This window comes from Carcharodon carcharias, chromosome 10 (genome assembly GCF_017639515.1).
Source record: "Carcharodon carcharias isolate sCarCar2 chromosome 10, sCarCar2.pri, whole genome shotgun sequence".
NCBI classification, from domain to species: Eukaryota; Metazoa; Chordata; class Chondrichthyes; order Lamniformes; family Lamnidae; genus Carcharodon; species Carcharodon carcharias.
The window spans coordinates 56,096,164-56,113,411 of NC_054476.1; the positions used below are offsets into that span (position 1 = coordinate 56,096,164).

Below are 17,248 nucleotides of genomic sequence, written 5' to 3' on the forward strand. Positions count from 1 at the left end.
TATGGGAGATCCATTACTGTAGAGAAAGAGAAGTTATCAATACCCTCAAAAGGGTTAAGAGCTTGCTGACACTTACAGTATGAATGTTTATATAAAGCACCCATCTCAAACACTTGAGAATTTGTTTTGTTTTGGGATGGGATGTAAAGGTTGATGGAACCAGAATGCCAATATGCCCCCTGCCTGAAGGCCTCCTTCTTTGGCACAGCTGGAAAGAGGGAAAGGCATTTCAGCTGGATTTCTCCGTGACTGGCTTCCTGTTTGGAGGGGTTTTGCTTTCTAACATTACAGGAAGAATAATCATCAGCTAAGGCTCAGCCGAACACTCAGCGAGCAAAAAAGCTTGAGCTTTGTGCTTTCCAAAGTAAAAGGTGAAAGAAAGGAAGGGAAAGGCAGGATGGATGACTTGGAACACCGACGTGAACTGCGGAGACAGAAACGTGAAGAGCTTTGGCGTCAAGCAGAGAGGTACAATTTGCTCATGTTTTGATTAAGGTCTTTCCTCTGCTCTCTGCAGAGCAGTTTATGCACATTGCAGGAAGCCTAAAGTTCAATGAAGCTGAAACATTAATAACTCCCAGTAATTGCAGTTCTCACTTTATTACTATTATCATTATTGTTTCTACAAGACCAAAGGCATAAAGTTATTCATTTACTGGACTGATTTTGTTTTTAATTGAACTGAAAACTGTGGAGTATTGTGTTATAGAAATCATTGACTGGGCTACAGTACTCTCAACCCCTGCGTTGCTGAAACCTATAACCAATGAACTGATAGCATTTAAGATCATGAAATCTGAAGCTATTCATGCACAGAGGTAATGTTTTTTCAAATTGTTTTAATAATGCCGTAGGATGGTTTGTTGAACTTACAAATATCCCTTGTGACTGCTGATGACTGCTGAGACAGTAGCACATAATGGATGCTGGATGATCTGCAGTATGCAGTTGTGCTTTTCATTTGTTTTAGAAGCAAGAGAGTACAATCTGCTATATTTTTAACCCTCTCCGGTGCATTTTTCCTTTAATTGAGAAACCTAGGCGAAAGTCCATGTTCTATTGTTCAATCATGAAGGCCTAATTACTTGGTTTGTATTAATTTGATTACAAGGGCACAGAAGTGTTCAGCCTATTATCTCCTCAGGATGTGGATTTTCTCATCACAGGCGTTTGTGGTCTCTGCTGTCACTGATTGGCTCATATAGTTCACCTCCCTGCCTCCTTGAGATGATAAGCTTAGAAATAGTCACAAGATTTCTAGGGTGATTTGGTGGCTGACCCTGTTATGATTTGTGCACTGACATGCAGTATTACTAATTCATCCTCTATCCTAGGTAAATGCCCAGGTGGAAAAGTTTTGAGCTTTGTCAGAGAAGTTGAAGCAAGCATCAAGTGGAAGCTAATTATTTCTACATTCAGAGGAGTTACAATCAAGGATACACTTACATAACTTCCATTCATTGAATTGTCTTATGTGAGAGCAAATAAGTCTTGTATTTTGTTTCAGGACTTTCATGACCTCTGGGACCACCCAAGTGCTTTAAAGTGCTTTTTTGACATGTAATGACTGCTGCAGTGTAGGAAGCGCAGCAGGTAAATTGTGTACAGCAATGTCCCACAAACAGCAATCTGATAATAACCAGACAATCAGTTTTATTAGTGATGCTGATTGAAGGATAAATATTGGCTAGGACACCAGAGTGAACTTGGCTCATCAACATAAGGTCATTGGATCTTTTACATCCACTTGGGAGTCCGACGAGACCTCTTATTAAACCATCTCAGTATTGCTGGACCAACTTAGGTTTTGTGTCAAATCCCTAGAGTGGGACTTAAATGTTCTGACTCCAAAGCAAGAGTGCTACCATTGAGCCACAGCTGACACCTGAAGTGGCTTGCTGATCAGCAGGCTTGAGAGAAAATACGTATTACCTGTGCATAGATGGAAGGCAAAGGGAAAAATATATAGGCTTTGAGTGTGTTTTTTGAAAAAAAGTGTACATTTGGGCAACAGATTGAAAATACCCAACCCACAAAGACTCCTTATGGTCTTATGATGGAAAAGGGACAGGGAAATTAAATTTAATGTAAGAATAAGTCACTGTACATTAACCCAACTTCAACTGTCAAAACCACGGAGCTGACTTATCATAGGATTTACTGTGGCAACCTCAAATGAATGGATAACTGGCTGCAAGACAGAAAGCAGAGAATTAGGGTAAAAGGTCGCTATTCAGCATGTCAGAGCTGGGAAGTGACTTCTCACAAGGATCAGTGTTGGGACCACTGGTTTTCATCATTTATATTGACAAATTAAGCTTCGAGATCAAAATCACAATTTCCAGATTTGCAGTTGACAAATTGGGGAGGAGGATTGTAACAAATTGCAAGAAGACATTAATAAACTTGCAGAATGGGCTTATCATTGACAAATGAATTTCAGAACTGCCATGTATTACAGTTTGGAAGAAAAATGGTGTGGTTACATGTTATTTAGAAATAAGACTCTAAATGGCATAAAGGAGCAGAGGGACCTTGGATTACAAATACACAATTCACCATAAGTAGCGATGCAGGCTTATAAGGTTGTTTCAAAAGAAAAGAAACCAAGCACTAGGATTTATTGCTACTGGGCTAGAATTGAAATGTGGAGAAGTTGCACTAAACTTTTAGAGAGCCTTGGTTAGACCACATTTGGATCACTGCATGCAAATCTGGTTGCCATAGAAAGGATACAGAAGTTCTGGGAAGAGTACAGAGAAGATTTATAATTCCTCTGGTAGTGATTTCCACATTCTCATCACTCTCCAAGTAAAGAAGTATCTCCTGAGTTCCTTATACGATTTCTTGATGACTATTTTAAATTTGGCCACTGGTTTTGTCTTCCCCCAAGTGGAAATATTCACTCTGGCAGGGGTCAATGGATAACATTGAAGGTTTGGGAACACTGAGGACTGAAGTTTACCTTCAGAGTGCGAGCGTACGCCTGACACACCCGAACGTGATATGATAAGCAATGACGTTGGGCATGCGTCCCGACATCATCGCACGATATTTCATTCGATGGGCATGCGCCAGAGTTGGCTGCACGTCCGCCAATAATTGAAAGGTTTATTAAGGCCATTAAGGACCTAATTAACTTGAAATTTACACTGCCGTCCAACCTTATGGTTGGTGGGCAGGCGAAGAGACCAAGCAGCCTTTACATTTTTTAGGAAATCTCATCCACGAGCAGGATGAGGCTTCCTAAAGCTAATACTATGTAAATAAAATCTTTATTTTGAAAATAAAAACATGTCCCATCTCATATGACACAGCCATTAAATTTTTAATGTCTTTATTAACCTTTTTAAAAAATGCTTCAATCTTGAAGCGCTCATTCGCGTGCTGCGTACTAGACCCGAATCTCCCTCCACCTTCCGCCCGCAAAGGTAACACTCAGGTTGTGAAATCATGATGCGGAGCCGATCGCGGGCGGTGGTTGACTCACCCCGACTGCCTCCACCTGCTCCCGCCAAGCCCGCCCGACAACGGAAAAATCCAGGCCAAGATTTCTGAAACAGCATTTTTTTGCTTTGACCTTTCTCATCGAGCAATGCTTGCAATTGCCTTATTCCACATAGGATCTGAACAATTAGTAGAAAGAAAAGGTTCACCCCAACAATCCAGATTGGATTCAAACCCAGATCTTGAAACGAACGGACGATGCCTCACCCATTGCACAACTTGGTTCCCCCTAAAGGTTCTAATGAAAGGTCACAGATCTGAAATGCTGACTCTGTTTCTCTCTTCACAGATGCTGCCTGATCTGCTGAGTATTCCCAGCAATTTCGGGTTTTATTTCCAACATCTGCAGCATTTTACATTTGCATTATGGTACATCTAGTTCACATGAATGTTTGAAATCTGGAATAACACCAAAAATTGTTGTAAATATGCAGCAGGTCTGTCAGTGTCTGAAAGAGAAAAATAAATTAATGTCTGGCTCAAATTCCTTTGTAAGGACTAAGTTCCTCCTAAAACATTAACCCTTTCTTCCAAATTGAACCTTTTATGTATCTCCAGCATTCTCTGGTTTTACTCATGCATTCAGATCATAGGATCATAGAATGGTTACAATACAGAAAGAGGTAATTTGGCCCATCATGTTCATGCTGGCTATATGCAACTGCCCCTTGTCTTTTTCCTGTAGCCCTGCAAATATCTTCTCCAGATAATTGTTCAATTCTCTTTTGAAAGCCACCGTTGAATCCTCCACCACATTCTCAGGTATGCATACCAGATCCTAACCCCATGCTGCATTTTCTACATGTCACCTGTAGTTCTTTTCTCAATCACCTCAAATCAGTGTCCACTGGTTCTCAACCTTTGCTTCAATGGGAATAGTTTCTCCCTCTTTACTCTGTCCAGACTTCTCATGATTTTGAATGTCTCTATCAAATCTCCTCAATCTTATTTTCTCCAAGGAGAAGAGCTCCAGTTTCTCCAATCTATCAAATTAACTGAAGTCCCTCAACCCTGAAACCATTCTTGTGAATCTTCTTTCATGCCTTCACATCCTTCTTAAAGTCCGGCGCCAAAATAGGACACAATACTCCAACTGAGGCCGAATCACTGTCACCGTTATATAGATGACTTGAATGAAGAGATTGAAGGGATGGCTGCCAAATTTCCTGATGACACAAAGATATGTAGGAAAGTAAGTTGTGAAGAGGACATAAGCAGGGTACAAAAAGATATAAATAGGTTAAGTGAATGGGCAAAGACCTGGTAAATGGAGCATAATGTGGGAAAATGTGAAATTGTCTAATTTGACAGGAAGAATAAAAAGGAAGCATATTATCTAAATGGTGAGAGATTGCAAAGCTCTGAGATGCAGAGAGACCTGGGTGTCTTAGTGCATGAATCACAAAAGGCTAGTGTGCAGTTACAGCAAGTAATTAGGATGTTATCATTTACTGCGAGGGCAATTGAATACAAAAGTAGGGAGGTTATGCTTCAGTTGTACAGGAAACTAGTGAAACCACATTTGGAGTACTGTGCACAGTATTGGTCACCTTATTTAAGGAAGGATGTAAATGCATTGGAAGCAGTTCAGAGGAAGGTTCATCAGACTATTACCTGGAATGGGTGAGTTGTCTTATGAGGAACAGAGGACAGATTAGGTTTGCATCCACTGGAGCTTAGAAGAGTAAGAGGCGACTTGATTGAAACATGTAAGATCCTGAGGGATCTTGATAGGGTGGATGTGGAGAGGGTGTTTCCTCTTGTGGGAGAATCTAGAACTAGGGGTCACTGTTTAACAATTAACAGTCAGTTAAGACAGAGATGAGGAGAAATGTTTTGAGGGTCGTGAGTATTTGGAACACTCGTCCTCAAAAGCCGGTGGAAGCAGAGCCTTTGAATATTTTTAAGGCAGAGATAGATAGATTCTTGGTAAACAAGGGGGTGATATGTTATTAGAGGTAAGTAGGATGCAGATTTCAGGTTACTATCAGATCAGCCATGACGTTATTAAATAGTGGAGCAGGGCTCAAGGGGCCGAATCACCTTCTCCTGCTCCTTGTTCATATGTTTTTGTATGTTCATAAAGTTTCATCATAACTTCTTGTTTGTGCAGAACTCTATCTCTCTATTTATAAGGTCCAGGATCCTGTATGCTTTATTAATCACTTTTACTCAACCTGCATCCACTTTAGAATTGTATCATCTGTTTTATATTTCCCCTTCTCAGCCTACCAAAATGCATCACTTCACACGTCCTGCATTAAATTTCACCTACCACTTTTCCGCCCATTCCGTCAGCCTATATGTTACCACAGGATTTCCCGGTCGGTTTGCGGGGGGTGGGAGCCGCACGCCAACACGTAAAATGACGCGGGGTGATGTCGGGTGGGCATCCCAACGTCACCCAACACCATTTACATTTTCAGGTCGGCGGGCGCGGAGCCAAGTCGGCTGCACGCCCGCCGACCTGTTAACGGCCACTTAAGGCCATTAATAAAGTAATTCAACTGATCAATGGACCTGCCCTCCAACCTTAAGGCTGGCGGGTAGGCTAGGAGCCCAGGCAGGCTTCTGAAAAACATGAAACCTCATCCAAGGGCAGGATAAGGTTTCATGAGGGATTTAAAATGTTTATAAAATGTTGAAGTAAAAGAAATTGACATGTCCCAGCTCACATGACAGTGTCACATGAGGGGACATGTCAGGATTTTTTTTTTGCACTTCCAAAAATTTTTGCAAATTCCAACAATCTCCCTGAGGCGGCACTTTGTCTCAGGGAGATCTGTGCACTCTTCCACGCACATGCACGAAAGAGCGCACTCCTGGCTCAGGGAATCCAACCACTGCCCCCCACCCGCCCCGCCTGCACAGGGAATGCATGGCACTTCCAAGCGGATGTCAGGCTGGGTGGGCTTTAATTTCCCTGCCCACGTAAAATGGTGGCGCACCCACCCGCACCCGCTCCAGCACATCCTCCCCGACGGGTGGAAAATGTTGCCTGATGAGTTCAGATTTTCACTTTAATGACTTTGGTTTTCAGAGCTCTAATTGTCAGGCAAGTAAAAGCAGATTTTATGCATCACTGCCTATCGACAGCAACAGTGAGAGTTTCTTCTCCTGATTATTCCAGTGTGTCAATATTTGGGTTTACATGGTTTACATTAACAATTCATTGATTCTAAAAGTTTGTTTTAATGCATTGACTCATCAGGCTGGAAGGTAAGAAGAGTGTATTTCTGTCTTTCTCTTCTAGCCTTGAATCATACAGTTTATAATATTAGTGAAAGGCACTAAACTGTTTTTTAAAAAAAACACAAATGTCGGCCATATTGCCATGCTCATTTCAGAGAAATTAAGTTGTCTGTTTCCCTTTCACCGGAGAAAAAAAAAACCTAAATAGTTCAAATCCAGATAAAATGAAACCTATATTGTAAATACATCTTTATCACTCCAAATCAGACAGACTCCAATTATCCAAATATCCAACTCTTCAATCCTTTTGAATCCATTAGAGAGATCAGTAGATCAAGCTTCCTAGTGATATTCAAGCAGCCAGATTCAGACAGTTAATTGCTCTCTCTCAATTCTGTAGATAAGATGAGTGTTAACGTCTTGCAGCATTAATAACACCTTGCAGAAGTGAAAGATAAAGTGTTGTGCTACAAACTGCTCATTTGAAACTGAAAACAATGAGGGCTCTGGAAATGAGAAATGCAAGAGCCTGACAACAGCTGAAACTCATCAGTCTGTCAGGACAAAGTCGTGTGCGTCAGTTGTTTATTTAGACTAATATTATGAGGCAGATTTTGAGAGAGTTTACAATAACTCAGCGAGCTTGGCCTAAATAGCCAAGTGGTTATGGTACTGGGTTTGTAACCCCAAGATTGAGAGTTCAAATCTCATAATGGTAAACTATGAAATAATGTAACTTCATCTGAATAGGAACAGATGGAAACGTGTTTGTACTTGAAAGAGTTACAATAACTCAGCAATTCCTTTCATGAACGTTTGACATAAATTGTACTTTACATAAAAACTGGCCTGGCCCTAAAATAAATTATAATACATTTTTTTAAAATAGGGCTGAATAACTGAATTCAGTTCCTCCAATATGTGAGGTGGAACTTGTCATACCATACCTTTTCTCGTGGTGTAAATCTTTACAGATTGGTGCAGTATATAAGCTATTAAGGAAATCTGTTTATTTTAATAAAATCCATTAAAACTATCATATCATTGTCTATGAGAATCTCTTTTCATTCATAAAATGAAAGAAAAAATATAATGACAACAGAGAGAAAAAGATGGCAACAGTTAACTGCTAGCTAATGTTGCACTGTTATTGTTGAATATTTTTCTGTTTAACCAGTTAGTGATTGACTTAGCATAGAAATTTTCTTAAAGAGAATGAACTTATATCCAGTCAGATCAGTTGCCATCAGCCTATTGAAATCTCTTTGTACGATGTCTGTTTGAGTCCAACATTTTCAGCCTTTACTGACAAACTTCACCCAAATCCTGCTCCCACAGCATGACCTTTCCTCTTTGTGGCTTCTTTCAGCTCTACTCTTGAGTGCAATGGAACCTTCAGCTTTCTTCCACCATAGAGTTATCAATAACATTTATTCTTAAATTGCTGTTGAGTGCAGTACCATAGTCCATCACTGTAAACCAGTTTCACAGTGGCAACTCTCATTAGATGAACTCTGCAATGAGCTGTGCAGGGAAATCCAGAAAATCTTTTGTCAAAGTCCAATTTTCAATCCAAATATCTATAAAACTGCTTTCAGAGTGAAGGGGATCTTGGCACACAAGAAGAACCTATAATTTTCCTCATCTTCCTCGGTAGGATGTCCAATCTCCTCTGGCCAACATACCTGGAAAGAGATCTACTTCTAATTTCTTTCATCACCATGACAGCAAAGTTAAAATTAAAATGCTTCATGGTCAGTACTAGCGGTGCTGGTGCCACAGAAGCCTGGAGCTTGTAAAATAACAACTAGACCACTGTGAGTGCGGCCTGTGCGGCATGCCATGATTGTTTAGAGCGCTACCTGGCTATATCACGTATGCGCCAGAAACATGCAGAGTTGGTAGATTGTGACATTTGGCACCCAACCTGTTAACATCATTTCTTAAATGCACAAGCAACAACTGGTGCTATTTGATGGAAATGGGATTTTCAGATGTGGTGCTTTTGACTTTCATTTGCTGCTACAGAGCGAGTGGAAGTACCGTGTTGCTGGGAGAGTTCTAAAAAGTGGGTTGATTAAGAAAGGAGCAGTGTGAAGTTGCCATGAAGACCAAAGAAGTTTGAAAGTCTATCAGCAGACAGCCTGCTTCACTAATGGAGGCCACAGGTACAGTCCCACTTGAGGCACGAAAGGGAGTTAGAGCACAAGTAGTACAGAAGGGAAGCTGTGTTCACATGGAGGAGGAGGGCTCTCAACAGAAGGCCATACCCATCAAATAAATTCAGGGAGCGCTTATCCTATCTATGCCCCAGCCTAGAGCAGAGTCTGAGGTGGTTACCTTTCACCAAGGAGGTGGTCACTGTACTGTGCCATCTCCGACATCCAAGTCTATAGCTGCACAACAAGATGAGAATGGCACTACCAGTGGCTGTGAAGGTCACAATGGCCCTCACTTACTATGCTGAAAGATGCTTCCAGGTGAGAGCAGGCCACATTACCAACATTACACATCTCAACATGCATCGCTGCATCAGGGGGGCAGGAGGGTGGTGACAGAGGCCCTGTATGCAAGAAGAGGGAACTTAATAGTCTTACCACTTACCAGAGAGGAGCAGGAGGAGTGGCTTTTCAGGCCAGTAGGATTCCAAATGGTGCAGGGAGCCATCCTATGCACATGACTTTGCAGGTCCCACGTAAACCAGGAGATGTACCACTACCAGTCGATGAATGGGCACTATGATGTGCGACCATGCACAGGAGATCTTGTCGTTGAATGCCCATCATCCTGGCAGCAGTCACAACATTTTCACTCTGCAGTAATCGGCCATTTCTGCCATCTTTCAGCCATCACAACAGCTAGAAGCTAGATACCTACTCTACACTTAGCTCATGACTCCCTTCTGCCGCTTGACAATGTGTGGATAGCCATGCTGCTACCAGTTGTGGGGCAAACCATTGGCTTTCTGGAACAATGTTTCCATTATCCAGTACCCCCCACTCATCCCTTCCAAGTAATCACAGGAACGAGTCCCAAATTCATGCTTCTTCCTCCAAAACCTTGACCACATGAGGGTGCAGCAGTTGCCACCTGGCCATTGGCAAGCAGTGGGGAGGAAGAGGTGTGGGGGGCTCGTGGCAATCCCTTCCCTCTCGGTGGGTTTTCTGTGAGCAGCCACTCATTCTGCAGTTCCCCTAAAATTTCACTGCCACAACACAGCTGCTCCAGAATTCAGCATCTTTCCTTCCCTCTGGCACAGAATATCACAACATCCACCTGATCAAAATCTGAAATAATACCACAATAACACCATTCTGTAACATTATCCAGCCAATAATGTATATTAAACTGAACTGTTCATCCTTGTGTTTTCCCTTAGTGCCTATCTTGCAGCTGCCTTTGCCTGTTCCTTCTCAGTGACAGTAGGGGAGTGGTTGATGGAAGGTGGCTGATTTCCAATGGGGACACTGTAAATGGTTCTGCAGGACAACCTCGAGCAGCCCTGGGCCTTGAGACCCCAGCTTTAGACTCTACCACCTCAGCATGGGTTCTAGCAGTTTTGACTGGTGGGCTGAAGGGATGATAGCAATGGTACTGTCTGGTGGAAGCATGAATGCTGTCAACCTGAGAGAGGACAACAGCTTCATTTTCCATGGTGCTACTGCTGCTGCCCCAGGTAACATCTCAGCAATCCTAGGAATTTGGTGGAGCACGGGGTACCACTGTGAAACCCTGTGTGCCCCTTTGAGCACCAATATCCACAGCCACAATGGCATCAGTTTGAGATTACATGGCAGCAAGCACAAATCTCATGACCTAAGTGTGAGTTTCAACTGCAGCATTTAGACATTGGGTGGCTTCTGTATGTGCTGCCATGGAAGCTGCGAAAGGGGCCACCGGATGCTGCATCAGATCTGGGCCCGCAAATCCCATCATGGAGGTGGCCACCTCTTCCACACTGGAATGGACTGCAAAAGGCCCTGTGCCAATTTGGGCTCCTCCATACTGTTTGTCAATGACAGCCAGCTCTGTGACAGCCTTGTCAATGCAACAGGTATCTCTGTGTTCATGCCCATCATGTTCCCCAGTACACTACCCCAACAAAATCCTTATCTTGACTCCTCTATAGCAGAACTTGTCTGAGACCTTGTCCTCTGGTGGGCTGGTGCATGCACCATCAATTTCCCCCTCCCCTGGCTGCACCCACCATTACCTGGTGAGTCACGAGTCGATACTATCAAGTACTTCAGTGCCTGTCTCTGAGCTGGTGGCTTCAAGTGTCAAATCAAATGACTGTGCTTCTACATCAAAAATCCACTCATACCCTATGTGGTGAGCTGCACTGAGTGGCCAGTCAGCAGTTTGCATGCATCTGAAAGCAAATTGGCAGAAGAGAAGGATTGGGGTGAGGGACAGGTGTGAGCTTTAGGAGAAAAGAATGATCCATACTCATACCATGTCCAGCCTGTACTTCATGCCAGATAGCAGGATGTCAGTGAAGTAGAATTTGAGAAATGGCATAAGGCAGGCACAGACCATCATCCTGAATGTTCTCAAACATTGGCTGTCATGGCCTCAGTCCTTTAATATGGAGAACCATCTTCTCCTAAGCACTCAGGAGATGCAGTCTTGCCTGTCCCCTACCAGTCCTCTCTTACTTCCTCCTGTTTTGTATGATACTGTCCTGCAAGAGAAAGGTAAAAAATATCAGTGTGTGTTGCAATGTGTTAGGGTGATGTGCCTGCCATAGCTGGAAGTATGTGGAAGCTGCAAGATGCGGGTGTGAGGCTGGCAGCATTGCTAAGTGTGAATATGAGGTGGAGCATCTGAATGTTGGACATGAGTCTTGATTGCTGCTAGGTAAGTGATGGAGGTGTGAAGCATTGAGCAGCATGGTAGGTTGGTGGTATAGTGTGTAGGCGTTGACATCTGACTGTGTTCACTGACCTTGACAATTTGTGCAACTTTTTCTGGCACTGTAGCTGGACATTTTGGGCCAGACCTGGGGAATTCATCTCCTTGACCACCTATTCCCATTCTCTTCATAGGGCATGCCTTGAAAGTCACTTTGGCTACTGTGCAAACATGATCTCTCTCTTTCTTTTGACTGTGATGGTGATAACTGATTGTAACATAAACTTAAATACTAGATACTATACGGTATATTCTGCATTAAAATGGAGTCATAAAGGTCAAATAGCACACATGCATGGGACAGTAATGGTGGTGGGTGGGTGGGGGTGGCTGAAGATGGCCGAATACAGTCTGTGAATCAGTCCAAATCTTAGTCATGTTAAGTATCATCATTGATGGATCTGACACAATGGTCTCCAGCACCGCATCATAGAACCTGGAGCCCTCTCTTTGGTCTTTTGTGTCAATGGCAATCATTTTCCTTCTCTCAAAGACTTTCAGAAACAGCTCCACCAGCTGCCATAGCCTGAGTGTACATTCCCTTTAAGAGGGGCAGCCTGCCTTTAAGAAGTGCAGGCAATCACTATATTATGCTGGCCATGCACGCTCCTGGGTCCTCCATGCATATAGCCAGTCAGCAGCACAATTTGTGCTGGGGCTGCATGCGACAGTTATGTCGATGCTTGTGGGCTACCTACCTCAACTCAACCAGGCGGGGATAATCATGCATTGTGATTCCCACGCCTGCTAAGAGGCCTAATTGAATGTTTAGCCCCTTTTCTCAAGGCAGATTATAGTTGATGAATCATATTGTAAGGTCAGGGATGCTATGTTACATAAAGCTCGAAAAGGATATTCAGCTCAGTTTTTAGCAGTCTCTCATCTATGCTGCTTTGTTGCCAGTACAGTACACAATGTACGTTTTCAACATGCTTATTGTAGCTGCTGATTTAAAATCTTGAAAAGATTGATAAGGCACAAAGTCGCTATCCCTTAAACAGAGCAGATAAAGTATCTGATGAAGGTGTTTGGTCACTTGTTTGGATGGTCATTCCAATCTCCTCCATTCATCCAGGCAACTGTAAGCCCAGTCATACCTACATGCCATCTGCTTTTGAAGGTTGCCCTCCAAGTCCAGCTCGTGCCTCCCAGGCAGCTCCCAAAGCAACTAATTGGACGCTAACCATGACTTCAGCCCAATTTGGGCCTTTGTATTATAAAAGTTGTACTGCTTTGCTGATGCATCATGGGGTCAGGACCCAGAAATGATCCGAGGATCGAGTAACCCGACCCGGGATTGAGAATCCAGTTTCAGATGTCCATCAGCACTCTGGTTGCTAGAATGAATGCAAGAACACGTGGAAGGTAATTCCATGTCCCCATTTCACTTTTCCTGAAGAAGTAAAAAGCAATTCTTTAGGTAAGTTCACAACAGGCTAATTGCTAAAGAACATTTGAGCCCTGTCAGGAGAAAGAGGGGTTAGTTGGGAGCTAGTTTCACTATATAATTGCTGTATACCATCTGGCATTTTTGCCCAAATGTATTTATGAATACAACACAGGATTCCATAAAGTAAAATAATCAAACTTGTACTAGGTACACACTGGAATGATTTGTTTGGAAATAGTTGGCCAAAGTTCCTGGAACATCTTTTGGTAAATTGTTCAAATATCCGGTGATGCACAGATAAAGTCCTTCTTCCAGCCCTATCCAACTGTGTGTGCCAGAAGTGGAGAATAGAAAGCTGAAGAATGGTTACGTGGCCAACCATTGATGCACTGGAGTCTTTCGATTGAGAGACAGTCTCTTTGCAGATGTCCTTTAACTGCTTTTGGATAATGGTTAATGAAGCTGTCTCATTTTTAAATCTTTGAACGTTTTTCCACAAAAGATTTTTGGCAAGTAAAAAAAAGAATTACTTTTAATATTGTACTTTAAAGCATCATGCATTCATGCAAGTTTTCAAAGTGTGTTAAATTAGGTCAAACATTCGCAGGTCAAAGTCCTTGTGTAGGGAAGCCCACCAGTGATGCAAAGATATAAGCCAGGGGGTCCAAGCTGCCACTCTGCCCTGGATCCTAATGGTCGATTTATCCTCTGGAGGTTAATGCACCTCAGTTCACTCAGAGCTGACTGATCCAAATTGGTTGGAAATTCATGGAATTATGGGAAATACCATCACCCTGAAATATTTGCCTAAAGAGTGGTAGGAGATTCCATCCCTTTAAAACACCTTTTGCAAATAAGTAAAATTAAAAGTAATCCATGGAAACAACATGTTGGTCTTTGTCCAAAATGAAAGGGCTAACTCCTCCCAACCTGGAAGTTAAGGATCAGGGATTCAAACTCACTCCCTGCCAAGTTAGCTCACATCCTGTTCATTGGTTGCACTGTCGCGGGTGATGCCAGGAATTGTAGGGCTGATTCCATGGTTACACAGCCTAATGAAGATGAGGATTGCTAGTCAGAAACTCACTGCTATAGTGACATAGCCGTATCTCCGCCCCTGATTCCCCTCCATGGAACATGGGATCAGGGGATGATCCCCTATATTCCAACCATGTAGGTGCTTAACCCTTCAGCCTTTGTTCAGAAAAGAGGGAACCCTTAATTGGTCTGAGGGCCTGGTAAGTGATATAATCCTATTTTGGGCATATTCAATTCTCAGAAGGACTGAGACGCTGACTAAATCAAAGAAGCGGAAAAGGATTTCTGAGGTTTTAGCACAAATTAAGTCTATGCTGTAGCAGCTGCTCCTCCAACAGGATGTGATTGGGGTCAGAGCATTGCTCTTGTCCCCGTGTGCTGGATTAAATTTGAAATCATTGCAGATCCGAACATGCACTTTGTCTGTCCCAAACATCTGATGAAAAGAACAGCAAACAGATGTAAAGCACACTCACTTTGATCTGGTAGCCAAATTCAATAAAAGAGGATGGGAAAGTTCTAAAAATTTTAAATTGGATCCAGATTGTACATGTTATGCAGTTGCCGTGGATACTGGGCTTTTATTTAGAGTGACTACAACTTGTAAACTCTGCATCTTTTTTGCGAAAGGCTTCCAAAATAATGAATTCTACTGAACCTTATTGGAACCAGGACTCAGAACTTGCTGCAGCAGACGAAAGGCTTATTGTGACAACATTGGCAGTACCATTACTGGCTGTCAGAAATGGAAAGAGTCAGTATAGTGTTTGGGAATGAGTTTGAATCGAGGCAACAAAACATTAGATTCTCCCACAAGAGGAAACATCCTCTCCTGATCCACCCTGTCAAGTCCCCTCAGGGTCCTAAAGGTTTCAATCAAGACACCTCATACCCTTCTAAATTCTAGTGGATACAAGCCTGACCTGTCCAACCTTTCCTCATAAGATGACCTTCCCATTCCTGGTTTTAGTCTAGTAAACATTCTCTGAACTGCTTCTAATGTATTTATACATTTATATAATCTTTCCTTAAATAAAGAGACTAACGTTATGTATAAAGGACTCCAGATGTGGCCTCACCAGTGCCCTGTACAACAGAAGCATAACCTCCCTACCTTTGTAATCAATTCCCCTCACAATAAATGATAACATTCTATTAGCTTCCCTAATTACTTGTTGTGCCTGCATACTAGCCTTTTGTGATTCATGCACTAGGACACCCAGATCCCTCTGAATCTCAGAGCTCTGCAATCTCTCACCATTTAGATAATAAGCTTCTTTTTTATTCTTCCTGCCAAAATGAACAATTTCACATTTTCCCACATTATACTCCAGTTTTGCCATTCACTTTATAGCATCCTTATGTCCTCTTCATAATTTACTTTCCTACCTATCTTTGTATCATCAGAAAATTTAGCAACCATTCCTTTAGTCCCTTCATCCAATTCATTTATATAAATTGTAAAAGGTTGAGGCCCTAACATTGATCCCTGTGGCACACCAATCATCACATCCTGCCAACCAGAAAAAAATCCATTTATGCCAACTCTCTGCTTCCTGTTGGCTAGCCAATCTTCTATCCATAACAATATGTTACCCCCTACACCATGAACTTTTATTTTCCACAATAAACTTTTATGTGGCACTTTATCAAATGCCTTCTGGAAATCCAAGTATAGTATATCTACTGGTTCCCCTTTATCCACAGCATATGTGATTCCTTTTCAGGTTGTACGACATGTGCACATTCTGCTTTCATGTCAGTGTGAGTCTGTTGTTCACTAGATATTGGCATTTCAAAAGTTTCAGCAGTCAAGACAACAACTGGAATAGAATTGAATATCACCTCGGGTTCTGTTGTTATACAGTGTTTTACTGAGTCAGGTTGTTGTTCTGCTGCCTCTAATAGATTCAGAGAAGTTACACTTCCTTATATATTGGAACGGTGTGTGAGATTTAGTAGTTAGCATATCAGCAGCTTCAGTCACTTCCTCTACAGCATTGACATCAGGGTCTGGGGGATCAGCTTATATTCTGCACATGTTTCACTTGGCCATTTTTGGAGCTTTTGTTGTGAAAGTCAGGGCAGTGCAGGCACCAGGTTGATCTATGTTATCAGTGTCCTTACCAGAATAGTCAGATGGATTGGCAGCCTGGTCACATTCATCAGTAATGATCTGGTCACACAAGTGGTATCTAGGTTATCATCTTCATACACTTCCTCTTCAAAAATTAGTGCAAGGTTCGGAATTTCCATCCCTGACTGGTCACATTGGTCAATGATGTCTGGTATCCTGCTTCATGCACCCTTTCCTCAAAAAGTAACAATTCCCAGAATGCTCCTCTGTTAGTGCAAGTGTGGAGCCTACTCTTTGGAGGCTAGTTCAAACCATTCTGGGTTGGCTTGGGTTTCCACTGCAACTAGTGAATAAAGAAGCTTCAAAGCTATACAAGCTTCTCTGCTTATAAACAGCAACATTGATTATGAGTAATGTGCAGTGTCAGTAAGCTCTTTTTCATTACATCAGAGTGTGGCAGGCATCTGCCCTTGCATCTTCAAAGGAGTGCCTGCTGGACCTTGAAGTCATGTGGTAGATGAATTGAGAAACTTGGGCTGAAGCCATGGTACCGTATCAGGCAGAATGGACACTCCTATGCCTATGTTTAACTTAAAATTGGTTTTGTGGTCATTGACTATAATATTCACACTCCAAAATCTCTCCTTGGATTGCGCAGCTTCACCCAAGGATGGCACTTTGTGTTCCCCTGTATCTTCTATTTCCTTGATGCTGCTTGATCTGATTTGTCTCTCTTGAAATTTTGGAGTAGGAGGCTTTCTGTTACTGCATACGACTTTACAATGGCCCTGCCTCTTGCAAGAATGACTCTTCTTGTATGGCAAGACAGTCTTCATGCCTACCGGACTTTTGGCACCACAACAGGAGCACTGGATAATGGTGGTACCGGCCCTGTCTTCATTTTGGGTCTGCTTTTTAGTGAGCACACGGGTACCTCTATTGCTCACAAACCGGACTGGGTCAGTAGTCTCAATCCATAAAGGTTCTGCATCACCCTAGATTAAAAGGCAGTTCTGCTTCCATAGCTCAGTTAATTGGACTGCCTTGGATAATGTTAACTCTTCTCTGGACTGCAGAAAATCAGATAAGGCTTTATCAAGCACCCCCACAACAATGTGGTCTCAGATAAG

The 17,248-nt window shown here is 42.5% G+C and overlaps 1 protein-coding gene across 1 annotated transcript in view; it reads left to right on the forward strand.

Annotated features, from left to right (window-relative positions):
• Window positions 1–292: 292 nt before the first annotated feature.
• lsp1a (lymphocyte specific protein 1 a) overlaps window positions 293–17,248 on the forward strand; it is a 378,182-nt gene continuing 361,226 nt past the window's right edge. Inside the window, exon 1 of the mRNA XM_041197226.1 lies at window positions 293–468. Coding sequence (XP_041053160.1) covers window positions 398–468 — 71 coding nt within the window. The 5' untranslated portion in view covers window positions 293–397. The remainder of the gene's footprint in view (window positions 469–17,248) is intronic.